Genomic DNA, 20,799 nt, shown 5'->3' on the forward strand with positions numbered 1-20,799 from the left:
AATTAATCATTAAAAAGATGGTGGGGGCTGGGGCATAGCTCTCTCAGTAAGCATGCACGAGGCCCTGGGTTCAATCCCCAGTAACAAAAAACAAACAAATAGAACAAAAAAAAAACAGCACAGTGGAAAACACTGGGAAGAATCTAAAATGTTCCTAAAATGATCACAGAAACCAACAGGATTAAATAATTTGCAGCCATTGAGAGATATGCCTTTGAGGGCTTTTTAAAAATTATTATTTTTTTTTGGTGGTACTGGGGATGGAACCCAGGAGCACTCTATCTCCGAGCAACACCTTTTATTTATTTATTTATTTATTTATTTATTTATTTATTTATTTATTTATGTGGTACTGGGGTTTCTGGAAACCCTGCTACCTTCAGGCTACACTCCCAGACCTATTTTATATTATTTTTATTTGGAAACAGGGTCTCTTAAGCCAGGGAGGCTGACTTCTAAACTGCGCGATCCTCCTGTCTCCGCCTCCCAAGCGCGGGGATTACAAAAGTATGTCACCACGCCCATCTATATTCTTTATTTATTTTTATTTTTATTTTTGGTGGTATTGGGGTTCCTGGAAACCCTTCTACCTCTGGGCTATACTCCCAGGCCTATTTTACACTTTGTATTTGGAAACAGGGTCTCTTAAGCCAGCGAGACTAGCTTCGAACCTGTGTGATCCTCCTGTATCTGCCTCCCAAGTGCGGGGATTACAAGCGTGTGCCAGCACGCCTGGCCTATATTCTTTATTTTTGAAACAGGGTCTCACTGAGTTGCAGAGGGCCTCTCTAAGTAGCTGAGGCTGTCTACGAACCCAGATCCTCCTGTCTCAGCCTCCCAAATGCTGGGATTACAAGCGTGCGTCACCATGCCTGGCTTTTGCGAGCTATTTAAGGTAAGAAAAGATACAGCAGAATTAGTTTAAAGAAACTGAATAGCTCACCTACGTACATAGTCTGGTACAGGGAACGAATAAATACACGGTCCTTTGTCTTACACTGATTGAATAAAGGATTGCTTGGATTTACAATTAAATTTTGGATTTTGGTCTTTCCCGGGGCTGGCAACCTGTGCTCTATGCTCTCTGAGTGCCGGGTGGGGCCACGGGCCATCGCTCCCAGGCAGCCCCCAGCCCCCCGTGTGGAGGGGAGCACCGACCCCTCCAGCACACTGTGTGGCGGAGCTGGGATGTGCGGCAGGTTAGGTGCGTTAAGTGCGCTCTCCTCTTACGACAACGTCAACTTAGGATGGGTCTGTTGGGCTGTAATCCCGCTGTCAGTCAAGGAGCATCTGTGTGAATGCACAAGGGGAAATAATAAAGTACGCTAAGCCAAACCACTAGAAGTGACGGCCTGAGTTTACAGTAAGACCGGAACACGCCATTTTCTCGGGGCTCTGCAGCGCTCAGGGACAACACACAAGTTCCCCTTCCTACCATCCGCGCGCTGTGCGGCGGCGGCGCCCGCTCACCTCTCTCAGGGTGGTCAGCGTCCTGCTGTGCATGGTGACCTGCTTGGCGAGGTCCCTGTTGTCCTTCTCCAGCTCCTTCAGCTTGCTGGCCGCGTCGCGGCAGCGGGCCAGCTCCTGGTCCAGCGCACGGTTCTCCTTCTCGGCCACGGACAGCTTGGCGGCGCTGTCATCCAGGGCGGTGTCCTTGAGCTCCACCTGCTGCCACAGCCGCTTGGCCTCCTTCTCCAGAAGCTTCTTGTCTTTCTCGAGCTGCGCCACCTCCTGCTCCAGCGCCTTCCGGTCCCGCTCCGACCGCTCCAGCTGCTTGTCGGCCCGCTGCAGGGCCTCCAGGTCCCGCCGCAGCGCCTGGCGCTCGGCCTCCAGCTCGGCCAGCTGCCCGGCCAGGGCCTGCGACTTGCGGCCGCTGCTTTCCAGGCTCTGCTGCAGCCGGAGGTTCTCGGCGCTCACGCTCTGGTAGCTGAGCTCCAGGCGCTCCGACTTCTTGCTCAGGGCCTTCAGCAGCTCCACGTTCCTGCGCAGCTCCTCCTTCTCCCGCTCCAGCTGCTGGTTCTCCTCCTCGATCTGCGCCATCTTGGCGCTGGTGAAGCGCATGGTCTCCACCATTTTGCGCAGCTCCAGGTTCTCCTGGTCCAGCTGCTTGTTGTCCCGCTGCAGGCCCTCGAGCTGCACGGACACGTTCTGCAGGGTGTCCAACGACTTCCGCAGCGTCCGGTTCTCCAGCTCCAGGCCCTGGCTCTCGCGCTCCAGGGCCTCGACCTTCTCGCTCACCGTATTCAAGGAGGCCGCCTTCTGGGCCAGCTGCCCATTCTCCTTCTCCAGCCGGCGCAGCTCCCTCGCCAGCGTCTCCGCCCGCTCCCCCTTCTCCTTGGCCTGCTCCAAGTCCCTGTGCAGCTGCTGCTTCTCCAGCTCCAGCTGGCCGAGCTTGCTGCCGGCCTCTGTCACGGCCTGGTGGAGGGCCCTGTTCTCCTTCTCCAAGTCCTTGCCGCGGGCCTCGCCGCCCACCTGCGACCTCTCCCGCAGCGACCACACAGCTCGGTGGAGGTGCTCCTTCTCCTGCTCCAGATCCTTGATCTGCGGGAAAAGACAAGGCTGCCGCACAAACCCAAGCCAGGGATGGGGCTCACACCTGGGGCTGGAGAGCGCAAGCCTTCAGTGACCATCCCCGTGCACCTGATGCCACCCCGGCGCTCCCCCGGGGCCTGACACACACAGGCGAGAGGCACAGACACCAGTGCTCAAAGAAGTCCAAGTATGCTCAGTGCCCTCGCATGGCTTAAAAGATAAATGACAACCAGGTGTGGTGGCATACACCTGTAGTCCTCAGGTTTAGAAGGATGACATAGGAAAATCATGGGTTTGAGGACAGCCTCAGCAACTTAGCAAAACTCTCAGCAACCTAGCAAGACCCTGATTCCAAATAAAAGATAAAAAGGACTGAAGGTATAGCGTGAAGGTAGAATGCCCTTGGGTTCAATCCCCCAGCACCACACATGCATACAAAAATAAATAATTTTCATTTCGGTTTGGGGTATTTTGTACTGGGGATTGAACTCGGGGACATTCTACCTCTGACCTACACCCCCAGCCCTATTTTGTTTTCTATGTTGAAACAGGGTCTCACCAGGTTGGAGAGGGCCTCACTAAGTTGCTGAATCTGACTAAGAACATGCGTTTCTCCTGTCTCAGCCTCCCAAGTACTGGGATTGCAAGCATGTACCACCAGACCCAGCTATAAACAATTTTAAAAAATAATAACAGGTAAGCCAGGCGTGGTGGCACACGCTTGTAATCCCAGCATTTGGGAAGCTGAGACCTGGAGGATCATGGTTCGCAGACAGCCTCAGCTACTTAGTGAGGCCCTCTGCAACTCAGTGAGACCCGGTTTCAAAATAAAGAATAAAAAATAGGGCAGGGGGTATAGCTCGGAGGTCAAATGCCCCTGGGTTCCATCCCCAGACCCGCAAAGAAAAAAAAATAAAAAAAATAATAATAACAGGTAAATGATTCTCTTTCCTTGTTTACAAGTTCCAATGATTTCCCCAGGTCCCCTTGGTCATGTCCAGCGGAAGGCCCTCCCACCTCTAGGCCTCCACTTTGGGCTCGTCTCTCTGCTAACCGCTCCAAGCTTCTCCCTACCGTGGACACTGCACATGCTGTTCCCTCCGACTTGAGGACTCAAGCCCTTCCCTCAAGCCCTTGGTTGGCCTCACTGGACCCTTCAAGCCTTGCATAATGGCTCTAAATGGTCCCGGTATTGTCTCTCCCTGTGCGCTCTCTCTCGAGATCATGGGGCTGGCCACCTGCTCGCTTGCTGTCAGGCGGTGGGTGAACCACACGGGTCAGGGCCCTGCCTTCCCACCACAGGCAGCGCCATTCCTACCTGCTTCTCTCCACCCCTGCTCTCCGTCAGAGGCTGAAAACCCAAATCCCTGCCAGCCAGCCGGCATGCCCTGCAGGTGGAGGAGCTAACGTGCCACCCACAGACGGCGCTGTGGAGGCTTCCCGGTGCTCTCGCTGCCCACCTCCCTGCTCGTGGACCTTGGGGACACTCAGCGGCCACTGCTAAGGCTGTTGGGGCAGCAAAGCGAGTCCCCTCCCGGCGACATCTGAGCCGCTGTACCTGCCCAGGACCCCCTACAGCGTGAGGCAAGGGCAGTGAGGTGACTTGGAGACATCTGGGCCTGGGGCATCCTGTCCTGCCCACACCATGAAAGGTTTAGCAGCCTCCTTGGCCTCCACCCATGACATGCCAGAGGCACCAGCCCTCTCCTCCTCCTCCCTGTCTTCAGACATCGCCAAAGCCCTTGGGAGGCCGCGTCCACCCCAGTCCCCCCACGGCCGGGTGGGGCTCACTGGCTAAAGCTGCAGCTAAGCCGGGATCCGGGATCCGTGCACTGCACGCCGTCAGGGAGGAGCGCCTACCTGCCTGGCTCTGTCGGCCTTCAGGGCCTCCATGTCGCTTTGCAGCTGCTCCTTCTCCCGGATCAGCTCCTCGCCGAGGGTCTCCAGGTCGTGGCTGCTCTGCTTCTCTCTCTCCAGCTGGCTCTGAAGCTTTTCGATCTGCAAAGCCAAAAGACCCACCGCGGGGGCCAAAGTCAGCCCTCCCAAGTGAGCTTTGTTTTTAAGGCAGCACGAAAACCTCTCCGCCCACAAAGTACTCCAACTGGGCCTTTCCTCCAGAAAGAAGGGCCTGGCACTTTTCTATAGTGGCCTCACAGCCTTAACCTCCAACTCACAGCCACCACCTGTGTGCTTCCTGGTTGGTGACAAGAGAAAGGTGACCAGGCGCAGCCCTGCCCTCGTCCCTCCTGGGCGCACGGTGCCGCGTGCTCAGCTGCCCGGCCTCCGGCCCTACTTTTTATTCTTTATTTTGAAACAAGGTCTCAGTTGCAAAGGGCCTCGTTAATAGCTGAGACTGGCTGTGAACTTGTGATCCTCCTGTCTCAGCCTCCAAGTGCTGGGATTACAAGTGTGCTCCACCACACTGGTCTTGTTTTGTTTTTGAAATAGAATCTAAGTTGCTGAGGCTGGCCTCGAACCTGCAATCCTCCTGTGTCAACCTCCTAGGTACTGAGATTACAGGCCTGCGCCACGCTGCGCCTGCCTCTTGCTTGGCTTCCTCCATTCTCCCCAGGCCACCACTGTGGTTCACACTGCAGGGACTGAGTTTCAAACACCTTACCCTGCACCCTGCCTTGGGTGGTGAGGGCATCCAGCTGCTCAGAGGCCTCCTTAACTTTGCCACCCTCCGGGTACACCTGCCACCAAGTCCTATCCTTTCTACCCACTGTCCCCCCTGCCAGAACGCACATTATCCCACCTGGAGAACCACCCAGGTATCGCTCGATGACAGGCACTTAAGCTGGAACAACATGTGCCCAAGCTCCCCAAAACATGAGCTACCTAGACCAGGGCTCCCACACCTCACGGTGCACAGCCACTCTCCTGACTCGCGCTCCCAGGCTGTGCCGGCACTGCGTGCACACGCTGAGGCCGGGCTGTCCCTCCCCACCAGCACCGGGCCCGCAGCATGATGCTCAGGCACTGGGAAGACACACTGATGCTGGTCTCAGAGAGACGAGGGCATATAGCCTGGCATTCCCTGCTGCTGGCCATAGCAGGCTTCTGTAGCTACACCTGGGGCAGCAGTACCCGGCCTAACACAGCAGGAGCGATGGGGAGTGGCTGGCCCCTCCCGGTGGGCGCTGGGCCCCATCCCATTTCTGACATGGCGAATCTGGGGCAGGGCCTGAAGATCGGCTGCAGCCCTCATGAGCCTGATGCTACGCTGGGCACCAGTGCTCTAGGAACCGTCTAGAAAGCTCAGGAAAACCTCCAACTTTAGACCTCCAATTCGACCTGAACCTACCTGCAGGGGCAGGACTCGGGAATGCCCAGGCAACCCCATGTGCCCGGGGACGGCGCCACTGCCCTCAGGCAGCCTGGCCAGGTCAAGGGCTTATGTGAGCATGCGCATGGTCTCTCAGGGGCCTCTGAGGATCCCTGTCTGAAACAGAGCTACCGCCCTCCTCTCCGGAGAGGAGCCACCTGCCTTCCTGCCTCCCCGGTCCACGCGTGATCTTAACCTCTGCAAGGGAAGCGGGCCACTGATCCACCAGCGGGAGGCAGGGGCCGGCGGGGCGGATGCGCATCGTGGCGGTCAGGGCATCAAGGTCCCTGGTCCCAATCCAGGGAGTCCCGGGCGGGTGTGCTTCACCCAGCCAGGCTGGCCAGGGACAGCCAGGAAGAGGCACTGTGATACGGGCCTTTCTCAAAACAAGAGCACTTTCTTATCCTTCCTGTCTCAGCCCGAATCTTCAGCACTAGGTGTGGAACCCTAGGTGTGTCTTGGTCTGACCCAGGAGGCCTGGGTCTGCTGCCCACAGTCCCTGCCTCTCCGCTGCCACTGTGGGGTTCGGGGGCAAGGCGGGAGGCATCCAGGCACTGGAGACGCCAGTCCTGCAAGGGGGCCACCCGCAAGAGGGTTCCCGCCTCCTCCCTGGGCCAGAACCTGGCAGCTGGTGTGTTCAGGACTCACCACGCCACCCACAGCGCAAATTAGCCGTGCTCTGGCCCCGGCTGACACGCGGCCCCCCGCCTTGCCCTTGAGGTCACCTTCTTGCCCAGCTGCTGGTTCTCCTTCTCCAGCTCCCCGCACTTGAGGCTGCTCTCCTCCAGTGCCAGGGAGGCGTCCCGCAGGCCCTGGATGGTGCTCTGCAGGCTCTGGTTTTCCTTCTCCAGCTTCAAGATGCGGCTGGACGCACACTCGTTCAGCTCGAACACGAACGACTTCCTGGAGGCTAAGGGGCAAAGTCGGTCTGAGCCAGCGTTCAGGGAGCCTCGCTTGGTTCTGCACCCCAGGCCCATGGGGAACCGGGCAGCTGCCTCCTGCTTCTCCACCCCGGGACCGTGTGGATGGGGTGTCAGCGCCTGGGGGGGGGGTCCTTCCAAGAGAGCAGCCTTCAGTACAGGTGCCATCGCCAAAGTTAAAGGCTGCCTGATGTACAGGACTTTAGCAGGTGGCTACCTGCCAGCCTGCCCAGCCCGAGGATGGCAGAGCCCAACAGAGCCACAGCAAGTGAGCCGTCCGTCTGCCCAGGACGGTGGGAAGCTGCGCCGTACACACGCCCACCGTTGCCAGCCTGGCAATTGTGATTACACCATTATGTTGAATCAAAGTGAAAATCCATGCAAATTGCTTTAAAAATTCTGAGATGAAAATATAAGCTAAAGAGGCAGATTACCTATGGTCTGCTTCTGAGCACAGAAGGGAGCGCAGTCCCAAGTCAGGAATGGGAGCTCTTGGCCCCTTCCTGCTCCGGGCAGGTGTGAGGCTTAGGTAAGTGAGCAGGAAAACAATGAGTGCAGAAGCCCTGTGAGGAGGCATCGAGGCTGCTCTGTCTCTCCTCTGCCCGCTCACTTCTCAGGCCTGGCTGTCTCCACCCCTAACCCCAGCTCCTTCTTCATGGCCCAGAGGCTGCGGGTAGCCGAGGGTGCTGGCTTTCACCACCACCCATCGATCTGCAGACACAAGGTGTGTCTTCTGACCCTCTGTCAATCAGAAGGGCTAAAGATGTCTGCGCTCCTCTTTGGATTTTCAGCCTCTATGAAGGCTAACAGCACAGACCCACGGGGCCAGAATGTCCTCAAGACCCGAAGCAGTGACCGGCAAAGGCAGCCGCGGAGGGACATGGTGGGTCCCAATGTAGTGCTGAGAGACCTGGACGGGGACGCGGGGAGGGCTCACCCCAGGTATGCCACAACAAGAAACTCACCTAGCCTACAATACGATAAAACCCTGCCAACTTGGAGCCTGCCATTGTTTGGATGGTATCTCTGAAGCACTCTGTGTGTGGCGGGGGTAGAACCTATTTAAAATTGTGGCGAGATATTAATATAACCTTGCAGGTTTGCGTGCACAGTGCTGTGGCATTAGGTGCGTTCCCACTGCTCTGCACCCATTCCTGTCACCCAGGCCTTCACACCGGAGAATCATTTTTAAGGTTCTCAAAGTTAGACAATGGGACTGATTACAAGCAGTTTATCACTAAAAGTACCAAGGGTTCCTTCCCAAGCACTCTGCTCATTAGCATGCCCAGCAACCAGAACAATCGGTGTGCTTCAGTAAGACAAAGGCAATAAGAACAGATCCCGGCCACGGCCTCATCTCACTTGTGATGGGAGCGACCCTGCAGGGCGGGCTCCCTGCCCTCCTTCTGCAGACAACGGAACTGAAGTGTAAAGAGGTCAAGTGCTCGCCCCAGGTGCCGAGCTAGCAAGTGAGGAGCTAGACTTGAAGCCAAGCCTTCTGACCCAGAAGTCACTACGCCAGACACTCTTAAGTTATTGAGGGGCAAGGGTGCGGCTCGGTGGAAGATATGTACTTAGCAAGTACGAGGCCCTAGGTTCAATCTCCATAACCAGGACAAATAAACTCTGTGTGTGTGTGTGTGTGTGTGTGTGTGTGTGATGGAGCCATGCATGGCCGTACATGCCTATGGTCCCAACTACACAGAAGGCTAAGGCAGAAGGATCACTTATGCCCAGTTCAGGGCCAATGTGGGCAACATAGTAAGACCTTATCTCTTTTAAAAAAAAAAAAAAAAACATGCCAGGCACAGATTATGGCACATGCCCATAATCCTAATACTTGGGAGGCTGAAACAGAAGAGTTGTGGGTTTAAGGCCAGCCGCATCAATTTGGTGAAACTCTGTTTCAAGATTTAATGCCAGAGCCAGACAGTGGTGGTGCATGCTTGTTATCCCAGCATTTGAGAGACTGATATCTGAGGATTGCGGACAGCCTCAGCTACTTAGCGAGGTCCTCTGCAACTTTGTGAAACCCTGTCTCAAAATGAAGAATAAAAAACAGGGCAAGGGGTGTAGCTCAGAGGTCGAATGCCCCTGGGTTCCATCCCCAACCCCCCCTCCCAAAAAAAAAAAAAAAAAAAAAAGATTTAAAGCCAGGTGTGGTGGCGCACACTTATAATCCCAGGATTCAGGAGGCTGAGACGGGGATCGGGTTCGCAGACAGCGTCAGGTACTTAGTGAGGCCCTCTGCAACTCAGTGAGACCCTGTTTCAAAATAAAGAATAAAAAATAGGGCTGGGGGTGTAGCTCAGAGACAGAATGCTCCTGGGTTCATTCCTCAGCAACACACACACACACACGCGCGCGCACACACACACACACACACACACACGCACACGATGATCAAAGTATGTCCAGCCATTACACCATCATTCAAGACAACATTATCCCTAAGAATAAGACCATAAAGGTCTCCCAAACTATAGTGAACACTCTAGTGGTGAGGCCCACCACCCCACCAGACAGCCTGCACCACCTCTCTGCTCCACCAGGGGGCAACAGCTCCTTCTGACAGACTTGGATCAAAGGCCAGGAGCCTGCAGACCAGAACTAAACCTTTAACCAGCTGGTCTTAAGTTCAAAAGGGACAGGACCCCTCAAAAAAGAAAAGAAATATCCATCTATTTCCAAGAACCTTACCAGTATTAGAGATATTTATCAGAATTTTCAAACAACGGTGCTAGAACCAGCCCGAAGCCCTACCACACTGCAAAGTGCTAAGTAAACACAGACTCGCGGTACCAGGTGTGAGGAGGCGCGTGCTATTTTTGAACGCAGGAACTAGCCTATTGTTTGCCGGGTGCTGAAGCTTCCTGCTCCAGCACTAACAGGGTCCCCCGCCCTTCCCGGGGCCACCAGTTTGTCTGGGGACCAGCAGAGGGCGGCAGCGCAGGCTCTGGAGGGAGGAGGAGGCCTGGCAGACCGCAGGGAACCTGGGTCTCGGGAACAGGGGCCTCTTAGCATCCCCACCGGAAGCCAGGACAGGCTGCATCCATCCCACCCGATTATGCAAATGGTGGAAGAAGTAATGCCCAGGGTACATTTATAGCAGAGATTAGTGGCCACTGGGGACACTGCTGCCATCCAAAGCTCTCAGCCAACCACAGACAGGCCTCAGATGTCCTTGGGGTATCAGCGTGCTGTAATCTGGATGCTCCTGAGTGTCCATATGGGAAGCCGAGAAACCCAGCAACACTTGATTTGTGTTTCCCGTCCTGACATCCAGGCTGCCAGAGCCCTCCTGTTCCCTGGGGACACCGTAATGAAACGGTTCCAAATGGCACTTGAAGGAAATCATATTTACTGGGGATGAACAGATAGGCTGTCAGGGGAGATTCAGAGCTGAGGGCCGGGCTCCCGCACAAGGGCACGGCACCAGCCCTGGGCTCCGGGCGACACCTACCATCCGACAGGTCTGCACTCTTAGACAGCTGCTCCAGCTCCCAGCCCAGGTGGGCGGATTCGTTCATGCTCTGCTTCTGTGCAATCTCCAAAACCATGTTTTCCTCCAGCAGCTCCTCAATCCGCTTCTTATCCGTGTCCCGGTCCTAGGGCAGGAAGAGGGAAGGAGTCTGGGGGCCTGCCCTGGAGCCCCGACCGGCCACCATGCCTGGTGGGTGAAGGGACAGCAGGTGCCTGTGCGCTTCCAGGCAGAGCTCACAGACGGCCACGCAACAGCACCTCACCCTGGACACCGCAGGGTGGAGAGTCCCAAGGACTCTAACTGAATGTCGCTCAGCAGAGGGGTCCTGCTCTGGGCTCTGAAGCAGGCGCTGTGGCCACGGGCAGCTTTGCAGCTCCAGAGCAGGTCTGAGGCCCCTTCCACTCGTCCTCAACACAAAAGGCGAGCCCCGGCAGTGTCCAGGGTATCCAGGGCCCACCCAGCTACTCTGTCCACAAGCGGCGGGAGCGGCGGCCAACCCAGCGGCTGAGACAGCAGAGAGGACCGGCGCGCCCACAGTACCAGCTCCAGGTCATGCAGTTTGGACTTGAGTTGCAAGTTCTCCTTCTCCAGCTCGTGGACCTTGTCGCTGCGGGCCCGGGAGGCCGTCAGCTGCTCCTCCAGCATGGCCTTGGTCTCGATCAGGATGATGTTGTCTTCTCGCAGCTCCTGGTGGGCCAAAGCGCACAGACCTCAGCAGACAAAGGTGCCGGGTACCGGCAACAGGCTTCTCCACCCGGGGGAGCACGTGGCCGGTGCGGACCTGAGCCGGTCTCCACTTCCTCTGGCCCTCACCTTTTCTCACAAGGCAAGGCCGTTGCCCATAAGACCCGGGAATGAAGAAAATACTGCGATCGGGGACGACAACACTTGTCAAGGTCTACTCTACACCAGGGACAGTAAAAGGACTTTGACACTTAGAACCTCACTGGACAGACAAGTGGAGAAACTCAGATCCGGGACCCCTCCGGTCCGAGTTTCCTTGGGGGAGGGGGCCTGGGCTGAGAGTCTCTGGGGAGGGGTCCCCAGGTCTGCATCTGTTCTTCTCAATTTAACATTCATCCCTTAGATCAGGCTCCTGGAAAAGTAGCCATTCACACAAGCTTCCATTCAACACACAGTTGCTATTTGAGCATTTTACACACGTACTCTTGGCAAAACAAAGGCTCCTGGCACTTTCCCGGGAATGGGGAGTCTGTAAGCGAGTGAAGCTGCAGCCCCGTGAACCGGGCCGTGTGCACCCTGCAGATGCCTGCAGGCCTGGGGTCCCCACGCCCGCTGCGGTCCTGTCCTGTGGCTCACCCGCCTGTTTTCTCTTGGCCCCTCCTAGCAGCGCTGGGTACCCCGGCCTGCACCTCCCAGGCGGCTGACAGCACAGGTCCTGCAGCTTCTGGTGGGCGGGCTTCCCAAGCCTGGCAGGCTCTGGCGGGGAGGGGCTGGGCGTCCGTGCCCACCACATGCTCGTTTTCCTTAATGGGCCCAAATCCAAGACTCTCCGTGAAGGGAAAGCGGCAGCTTTTCAGTCAGCGGGCACGGCTTCGGTAGAAACCTGGCAGCCAGGACGGCTGGCTTGCTTGGGTCTGGACTCTGCCTGCCTCTCATGGAAGGACCGGCCTACCCACTCCTCACACCCGGGCGCAGAGGGAAGCCGGGACTGGCGAGGCCTGGCTCTATGTCCCAAGCCCGCTGAGGGGCCAGCGTGAGGCTCACACCTGGCCAGAAGGTTCCAGACCCCAAGTCTCCTCCACTACCTCAAAGACCCAACCTCAAGGGGTTGGCGTGGGTAAGGGAGGCTCGGACTTACCAAGCGCGTGAGCCAGAGCATGAGGAGGGGTTTCAAGCGGGAAGGCCCAGCCTTCCCCTCTGGCCCCTGCCGCTCTGTTCTCAGCCAGTGTTCAGCAGGGCCTACCGACCAGCACCCCAGCACAGGCTGTCCCTTCAGCCTCACGGCCAACTCCTACTCAGCCTTCAAGACCCAGTCTGAGTTGCCTCCTCTGAGAAGTGCTTGGGAATCGCTCCATCCTGCCCACTGAGCCAGGCATTTGCATTCCCCTTGTTTCAAGGCCACGGCCACTGGCCTGTCTTCCTTCTGGGAACTGGGAACCCCTGGGGCAAGACTGTTGTACTTCCACTCTGATAATGAACATACGCGTTTATTGACACCTGTGCTGGCTCACACCGTGAGGAGAGACGGAGGTGACATGAGGGCCTTGATGGGCTCAGACACTACCAGCAGCCGGGGATGGACAAAGGGCCGGGAGCAGACCACAGCTCCCCACAGGACCACTGTAACCACCTTCCGGATGCGCCTCGGTTTCCTGGTGACGTCAACCTCCACCGTATTAGGCAGCAGAAAGACCCAGCCTGCCCAGTAGGGAGCGTGGGACGGTCCACCCCACACCTCGGGTGGCGGCCAAGGCCTGATCCCAACTGGACCAGGAGGCTATTTCAAGGCCTGACCCAGCCCAGCCAGCAGCAGAGGAGCCATGTTTATGAAACCAAGGGCTGCACTTGAGGGCTTGTTCCCAAGTGGCTCGAGAATCTACTTTTTTTTTAATTGTGTGTGGTCCTGGAGATTGAACACAGGGACATTCTACTCCTAAGACACACCCCCTTTCTCTTTCTTTCTTTCTTTTTTTGTGGTGGTAATGCAGAGGCATTCTACCTCTGAGCCCATACCCCCAGCCTGGTTTTATTTCTTATTTGGAAATGGGTCTCACTAGGTTGATGAGAGTCTCACTACTTGCTGAGGCTGTCCTTGAACCTGTGATCCTCCTGACTCAGCCTCCCAAGGACTGGGTTTCCAGGCGTGCGCCATGATGACTTGAAGCAGTGGCCAGGAATGGGGCTGACAGGTCCGTTCTGGAGGACTCGCACCGTGGACGGTTCCTTTCTAAGGTGGGCACGAAAACAGGGAGGTGCTAACTGGGCGATGCATGTGGATACCCGCAGGGCAGACAGCAGCCCAGCACTCACCCACCGACACCCACCACACTAACAGGCAAAGATTGGTTTCCAAGGGCCGGGTTGCAGCTCAGTGGTCAGCGACTGCTAGCACGCGTGAGGTCCATGCCCAGCACTACACACCAAATGTTCTCCAGGGGCCTCCTGACTTCCCAGGCCCACGAGCATCAAACACCAGAGGAGATACTGAGTCAAAGAAGCAAACAGCTCCCTCCCAGAGAGCTCGCGGTCACAGTGCTGTGTGCCCCCACCCCCCGGAGTCCACAGCAAGACACAGCCGGTGAGGGCTCCTGGACACTGGGCTCGGGTGGGCAGATCTCCCAGCCAGTAAAGGTCAGCCCTATCCCAACTCCCCGCTCATCGGCTTCACTGAGATGCTGAACCCTGCCCACTTCACCTGTGGCCTAACCAGGGCTCTGGAGGGGACGGTACCTTAGACTAAAGGTCAGCTCTGTCCCGGCCACCCCCTCAGCGTGTAAGGTCTCATTAGAACTGCTGAGAAGAAACAGAGTCCCTGCATCCTAGGTGCCCTCAGTGAGCCCCTGGGTTGGTTGTTTGTTTTGTTATGTTTGGGGGTACTGGGGTTCCTGGAAGCCCTTCTACCTCCAGGATACACTCCCAGACCTATTTTTTATATTTTTATTTGGAAACAGGGTCTCCTAAGCCAGCGCACGCAGCTGGCTTCGAACCTGCGCGATCCTCCTGTCTCTGCCTCCCAAGCGCGGGGATTACAAGCGTGCGCCACCACGCCCGGCTAGCCCCTGGGTTTTAATGTGCCCCACTGAGGACAGACTCCTCAGTCCAACGGGAGCTGCCAGGTCAGATACCTGTACATCATCTGCGTGAGGCTGGGCCCTCTGGTCCTCTGCTGGGTGGCGGCGGCCCATCGGCCCTCTGCGGGAGCCTCTGGCTCCTCACCCCACACCCCCTCTTCTTGCCCCTTTGTCTCCTCCTCCTCCTGAAGGCTGAGGCTCCTGCCCGCTCCCTGGCAGGCAGTCAAGGCCCCAGGGCTGCCGCTTGCATTCCGATTCCAAGTCCGCCTGCTTAGCAACTACGCCGAGGAGCAAGTTATTAATTAAGCGTCTTTTTCTCATCCGGAATAAAGGAGAGGAGCTCATCGTGGTCGCCACACCTCGCGGCCACCATGAGGCATCAATTCAACAGCGCGGTGAGGGCTTCCCACAGCTCCTGGCTCCATTAACACCCGGTCATTACTGCCCACTTAGAAGCCGTGCTGTGCACCTGCTCCGGGCCAGACTGGTCTGCAAAGGACCAGAGAGTAAATACTTCCAGCACGGCAGGTCCTAAGTCCGTCACAATCACGCCACCCTGCAGGGGTGGCATGAGAGCAGCCAGAGAAAACAGAAGGCTGCAGCTCTGTTCCAATAAAACTTTATTCATAAAAACTGATGGGGGGCCAGATTTCGCCTATGGACCTAGCTTGCTGATCCCCAAGCAGAGAATGTGCTGGAAGAAGACTTGGTGTCAGAAAGGCACAGACTCTTCTCCCCAGAGATCACTGTCTGCTAAGGAGACAGACAAGAAAACACATCACAGCAACCCCATGCGGTGAGCGCCGCCTGGGGTCAGAAGGGGGTTGGCGGCACACACTCCTCAGACACCAGTCTCGGATGGCAACCTGCTGGGCAGCGGCTCATGGCAGACATGCTCCCACGCTCCTGGGAGTGGGCTGGGAGGATGGGCAGAGCCTGGGTGGGGGTGAAGAATGCCCATGCTCTGACTTAAGTGAACATCGAACAGTGACTGCTGTCCAGAGATCACAGGCAGGCACAGGAGAAAGACAAGGCCTCTGGACAGGCCGACCTCGATTCCCAGGGACAACCCAGGAAGACAGGCCTGGAGGTCAGCAGAAGGAGCCAGCTTACAGATGAGGCGGTGGGCTCAAATCAACAAAGACTTCCTGAGCGCCTTCTCCCACCAAAGGGGACCGAGACCCGTCGGAGCTGCAGAAAGCCCAGAGGGAAGCTAGGCAGGCTGCTCGGGGGCCTGCCCATCCTGCCCCGGAGCACCACCACTGTTATCTTGGGGGCCTGTCAGGCTGATCATTAACCCAGCCCCTAACTGCTGGGGCCTGGCTGATAGCCCGCCCATCCCCCTGGCTGCACTCCTGCTGCCAGGATCTGTCCCAGGGTCCTCTTCTCCTCTAGGGGCTCAGAGTGAGAGGCTGCCCAGGAGACCCTCACAGCAGACACGCTCCTATGTCCAGGGTGCCAGGCGGGAGGGGCTCAGAGACGCCCACACCACACCCCCTCCTTTTATAGAGGTGACAAGACTTGTCCCACACCCAGCAAGTGCCGCTGCAGCCAGGACCGGGCCCCGCTGGGTCTCTGCCTTTCAGGTTGTTTATTTTGAAGCCAGGGCTGCCTAGAAAGCAGTCAAGCCACACAGGAGCCGGGAAAGATTACATCCGCTCGGCCTGGGATGCACACCTGCCCTTGCCAATCATGAAACACGGGGTAAGGGACTCTCCCAGGCAACGTCCCGCTACCTCTGCCCTCCTCCCACACAGCCCCCGAGGTGCCCCCTGTCCCCGAAGGCCCTGGACAGGCAGTTTGCAAAGGGAGGTCAAGGGTCACCCGGGCACATACCCCACGCATACCCCACGCTTCCTTCCGTCTCCAGGGAGGCCCCAATCCAGCAGCCCGGGATCTCCAGGGCCGGCTGCAACATGAGGCCACCAAGCAAACCTGCAGCAAACCTGCAGAAGTCCTACAGCAGGGCAGATGCTGCTCCCAGGCCTGTGTTCAGTCACCCACAACCTGCCTAGCCACCGACCAGGTGGTCTTAAGCAAAACGTGTTCATGCGAGTAATCAAAACCACTTCTGAAGCTCTGAGGCAGTCACGGGGCAAAATCCCCAAAGCCTCAGAAAAGGGACCCAGAAGCCACTGCCAGCACGAGGCTGTCAAGGTTCAGGGACTTCCTCTATGGGAAGAATAGTAAGTTAAAATAAGGACGTGAGTCAGGCACGACCGCACACACCTGTAATCCGGAACTTGAGGCTGAGGCAGGAGGATCACTTGAGGCCAGGAGTTTGGCCTCAACACTGTCTCACTCAACCCACCAAATAAAGACTTGGCATAGCTTCCCCTGACCTTGGGTGTAGGAGGGGACTACTACTGATCCCAGCTGCTGCACAGGGATTTCACCTCTTTTATCTTTAGATTTCCAGTGGTATTATTAATTCCAATCTTGTAGAGGAAACTGATCCCAAAATATTAGCCCAGAAATTGTAAGAAGTCTTTTTTTGTGTGCAGTGCTGGGAACTGAACCCAGGAAAGTTCTACCTCCGAGCTATACCCCCAGCCCTATTTTATTATTTGAAACTAGGATCTTGCTAAGTTGCTGAGAATCTCACCAAGTAACTAAGTCTGGCCCCGAATCTGTGATCCTCCCGTCTCAGCCTCCCAGAGTACCAGGATTACAGCCGGGTACCTCATCATTTAACTACTTTCCTTTCCTACCATGTTACACTTTGGGCTGGGAGAGGAGCAAGGTGGCCGCCCCTTGGGGGGATCCAGACAGGCTAAGGTACAGGGGTGGCATTCTCTGTAGCATCTTCTGGTTCCTCTCACCCAAATCCCCCACAAAGAGTGTGAAGATCCTTCCTGGCTGGCCCACCGCGCCCTCTCGAGGGGTGGCTGCCTACCTCCATGCGAGCCTTGTAGAAGTCCACGTCATGCAGCTTCTCCCTGCAGCGGACCAGCTCCATCTCTAGCCGCTCCACACGGTTTGCCTTCTCCCTCAGGGAGTCCAGCTCATCCCGATAGGCTCGTGCGGACCGGGCGTCGGCTGCCAGCTGGACATTCTGCAAGGTAGAGGGTTATAGTTAGGTATAGGATGTTCCCTGAAGAGCTCATGTACCAATGTTCAGAGCTGATATAATTATGTCTTGCTGGTTGTAATCTGATCAGTGGATAAACCCATTGTAAAAGATTCACTGAGCCGGGCGTGGTGGTGCACGCTTTTAATCCTTGCGCTTGGGAGGCGGAGACAGGAGGATCACGCTGGTTCAAAGCCAGCCTTGCTGGCTTAAGAGCCCCTGTGTCCAAATGAAAAGGTTAAAAAATAGCCCGTGGGAGTGTATCCCGTGGGAGTGTAGCCCGGAGGTAGAAGGGCTTCCAGGAACCCCAGTACCACCAAAAAAAAAAAAAAAAAAAAAGATTCACTGGGTGGTCACCTAGGCAGGTGGGTGTGGATGGAGGTGCTGGGTCCCTGGGGGTGTGGCCGTTCAAGGACATCTGTGTCCTTGAACCCCTTGCTGCTCTCTTGACTGTGGCCTCCATGATGTGAGAGCAGAGCCTTGCTCTCTGCCTCGCTCTCGTCTCCCAGTTTCACGGACCTGGCTTGACATGGACCGAAACCTCTAGAACTGTGAGCAAATAAATCCTTCTTCCTCTCTGTTGTGCGGCTAGTTATCCTGGATCACAGGAGTGAGAAAGAGAACCAAAACCGTGGAGACATCAGGGGAGCTGGCTTAGGGTAATTTTCTGAGGAGGGAAGAAGGGGCCAAGTGCTCAAGTGTAGTGAGTCCCCGGGACATCACAGGAAGGCCGGGTCCTGTGGCCAAGGGGCTGTGTGCACAGCACCATGCAAGGCCTTCACACGCTGTCCATCACTGAGCACAGTCATCCGTGCAAGGCTTCTTGGGCTCTCAGGCAGCTTTGCTGGACACAATGATGCTGCACCCCTGGCCTGCCTGCCATCCTCCGTCACACGGGCCCAGGCCTTTGCTCACCTCCTGCTTGACCTTCTGCAGCTCCAGCACCAGCTGATCCACCTCGTGTCTGGTATCCACAAGCTGCTCTGTCTTCTCTTCCCTGCAGGGATAAACAGGCAGAGAAGTGTGGGGAGGGGGCTTCCTCAGCAGGCCCCAGGAGCTACCACATCCCAGACGACCCAGGCTCATGGGAGTGGGGCAGGGACAGTCTACGGGGCCTGCAGAAATGCTCCCGACTCAATCTTATTCTTTGTCTCCTTAAGTTTCTAATACTTGCTTTCAAACTACATCCACCCCCTCTACCCGGTTTTTCTGTGAACATGCGAGGCGGGCGAGCAGACCTCGGCTAGAGATGCAGGATCGCAATGTGATGGGTAAAAGACTTTCACCAGCTTCAGGAAATAGGGAGAAAAAACTCACTAGATGCAGTGAGGCACATCTCCCCCAACTAAAACCCAGACATGGTCATCCCAGCCCCAAACTGGGCCTGTGAGGGGACAACCGTCTGCCTCTGTAGACCGCCTGAAACACTTGGGCTGGAAGACGCTCTAGCCTGTAGTCTAAAAGCAAGCTCAGAGCGACTCCTGCCGGCTCCAGGGCCAGGCCAGAGCGCTCGGGTTTGCAGCACCACACACAGCGAGCTGCACGCCAGGACCAGGAAGCACAGCGGGACTCACAGCTCCTGCCTGACGCGTCGCAGCCTCGCCTTGGTGTCGGCCAGCTCCACGGCCAGGTGCTGCTTGTCCTCGCTGGAGAGGCTGCTGGTGGGGCTGGGCGTGGAGTCGGCGCTGGAGGTCTTGGCGGGGCTGGGCGGGTGCTGCGCTTGGAGGTAGTCCCGCTCCTGCGTCAGGTCCACGATCAGCTGCAGCCGGGAGAGAGAGAACAGAGAGGGAAGAAGTAGGTAGGTTCCCCGGGGACGGTGCACCCCTGGGCCAGCACAAAGCCCAGGCTCCCAGTGGGTGGGATTATCACCCAGAGCAATTTCATTTGAGACTGAGAAACCAGGGAGGAAGGCACCAGAGGGTGTGGTAAGTTTTCAAAATAAAGTGGAATATTTTGTGGGACAGAAAGGAATGCATGGGCAGAGGAGGAACCCCAAGCTGGGCACCCTGGTCACTATTGTCCTCCTACGATGTCTCCTTGGGGACCAATCATTGCAGGGGCTGTCACCAGAGGAAGAGCCCATGACCCCAACCCCACCAGATCCTGCCCGGCAAGACAGGCCCAGGCCCGCGGCGGGAGGCAGGCGCACCTCCGTGCACTCGTCCCGCTCGTCAATGAGCCTGCGGAGGTGGAACACCATGCTCCTAGAGAGGGCCTCCAGCTCCTCGGGGGCCACGTCCGGCAGCTCCAGCCACTGCAGGTCGAACACGTTCTCCTGGTTGTGGGTTACCTGCAGGCACACACACAGCCCGGCACTGTAGAGGCCGGCACGGTGGCTCCGGGTCTCCTGAGCGGCCACTCGCCCAACGCCTCGCAGCGGGCAGCCCAGGTAGACCCCGAGCCCACCTCATTCCCCCCGGCTGGATGAGTCCACCGTGAGGAGCGGAGGGTTCCTTCAGTGCAGTTGGGGAGCTCTTTGGAAGAGCCCCCGAATTACAAGGCACTGGAGCTTTCAAGTCACGCTTAACACCAGCAAGAGCTTCTTAAAACTGTTGGCCCTAAAAAGTGCTGGGTAATAAGGCATTTGCACTGGGGCCACATCAATTCATAACACAAAGAAGGTAAGCCTCGGGGTGGGCCTTTTGTTTTTTTCCTTTAAAACTAACACAAATAGGCCAGGCGTGGTGGCGCATGCTTGTTATCCCAGCACTTGGGAGGCTGAGACAGGAGGATCACAGGTTTGCAGCCAGCCTCAGCTACTTAGTGAGGCCCTGTTTCAAAAATAAAGAAAAATAGGGTTTGGGGTATAGCTTAGAGGTAGAATTCCTCTGGGTCTCACACCCAATACCACCAAAAATAAAATAAAATAACACAAACAGAGCAAGTGTTAAGCATCCTGGGTCAGAATGTTTGGCTTAGAGCAATACTGTGTTATTTGGGGGAAATCCTTGTTAAGTGTAAAGCAATTCTGAGGCGAGCCTGCATCTCCTTCCCACGGGCCACAGAGGAGCAGCTGTCTTCATCCCGTCCATCCTCGGGCAGGAGCGGGCCTGGCCGAGTCCCTGTCCTCTCATTTTTTGAAGAAAAATATTATAATGCTCAGGCCTCAAAGAAGCAAAACAAAACCAAGAAAACCAGGGTACCCTCTCAGTGAAGCACTCTAGAGGGTTCTTAAATTATTCAAAGCAATAAATGGCAGAGAATACCCTTTTTTTTTTTTTTGGTAGTGGGTAGTGCTGGGTACTGAATCCAAGGCCTCACTAGAATAGCTTTTAAACACGCACACAAAGTAAAGACCAGGTCATGTCGAGGGCCCTTGAGGATCGCACAGGTTCGAAGCCAGCCTCAGCTACTTAGTGAGGCTCTCGGCAACTTAGTGAGACCCTGTTTCCAAATAAAATATAAATGGGTTTGGTAGTACAGCCCAGGGGTAGAAAGTCTCTGAGTTCCACCCCCAGTACCACCAAAAAAAAAATAATAATAATAATAATAATAATAATAATAAATAAATAAATAAATAAATAAATAAAATAAAAGACAGAATGAGCCGGGCGTGGTGGCACACACTTGTAATCCCAGCATTCGAGAGGCCAAGACAGGAGGATCGCGGTTTGTGGACAACCTCAGCTACTTAGTGATGCCCTTTGCAACTCAGTGAGACCTTGTTTCAAAGTAAAAAATTAAAAATAGGGCTGGGAATGTAGCTCGGA

At 56.2% G+C, this 20,799-nt stretch overlaps 1 protein-coding gene across 3 annotated transcripts in view; it reads right to left on the reverse strand.

Moving 5' to 3' along the window:
• CCDC88C (coiled-coil domain containing 88C) overlaps positions 1–20,799 on the reverse strand; it is a gene marked incomplete at both ends in the record, with an annotated part of 134,013 nt that overhangs the window by 39,078 nt on the left and 74,136 nt on the right. For all 3 annotated transcript variants that reach the window (XM_080706994.1, XM_080706993.1, XM_080706992.1), the window contains 9 exons: positions 1,471–2,541; positions 4,393–4,530; positions 6,586–6,770; positions 10,244–10,388; positions 10,805–10,951; positions 16,916–17,074; positions 18,005–18,086; positions 18,664–18,848; positions 19,239–19,379. In XM_080706994.1, the coding sequence (XP_080563120.1) occupies positions 1,471–2,541; positions 4,393–4,530; positions 6,586–6,770; positions 10,244–10,388; positions 10,805–10,951; positions 16,916–17,074; positions 18,005–18,086; positions 18,664–18,848; positions 19,239–19,379 (2,253 nt within the window). The remainder of the gene's footprint in view (positions 1–1,470; positions 2,542–4,392; positions 4,531–6,585; positions 6,771–10,243; positions 10,389–10,804; positions 10,952–16,915; positions 17,075–18,004; positions 18,087–18,663; positions 18,849–19,238; positions 19,380–20,799) is intronic.

Source organism: Muscardinus avellanarius, assembly GCF_963383645.1.
Source record: "Muscardinus avellanarius genome assembly, chromosome: 12".
In the NCBI taxonomy this organism is placed as follows: Eukaryota; Metazoa; Chordata; class Mammalia; order Rodentia; family Gliridae; genus Muscardinus; species Muscardinus avellanarius.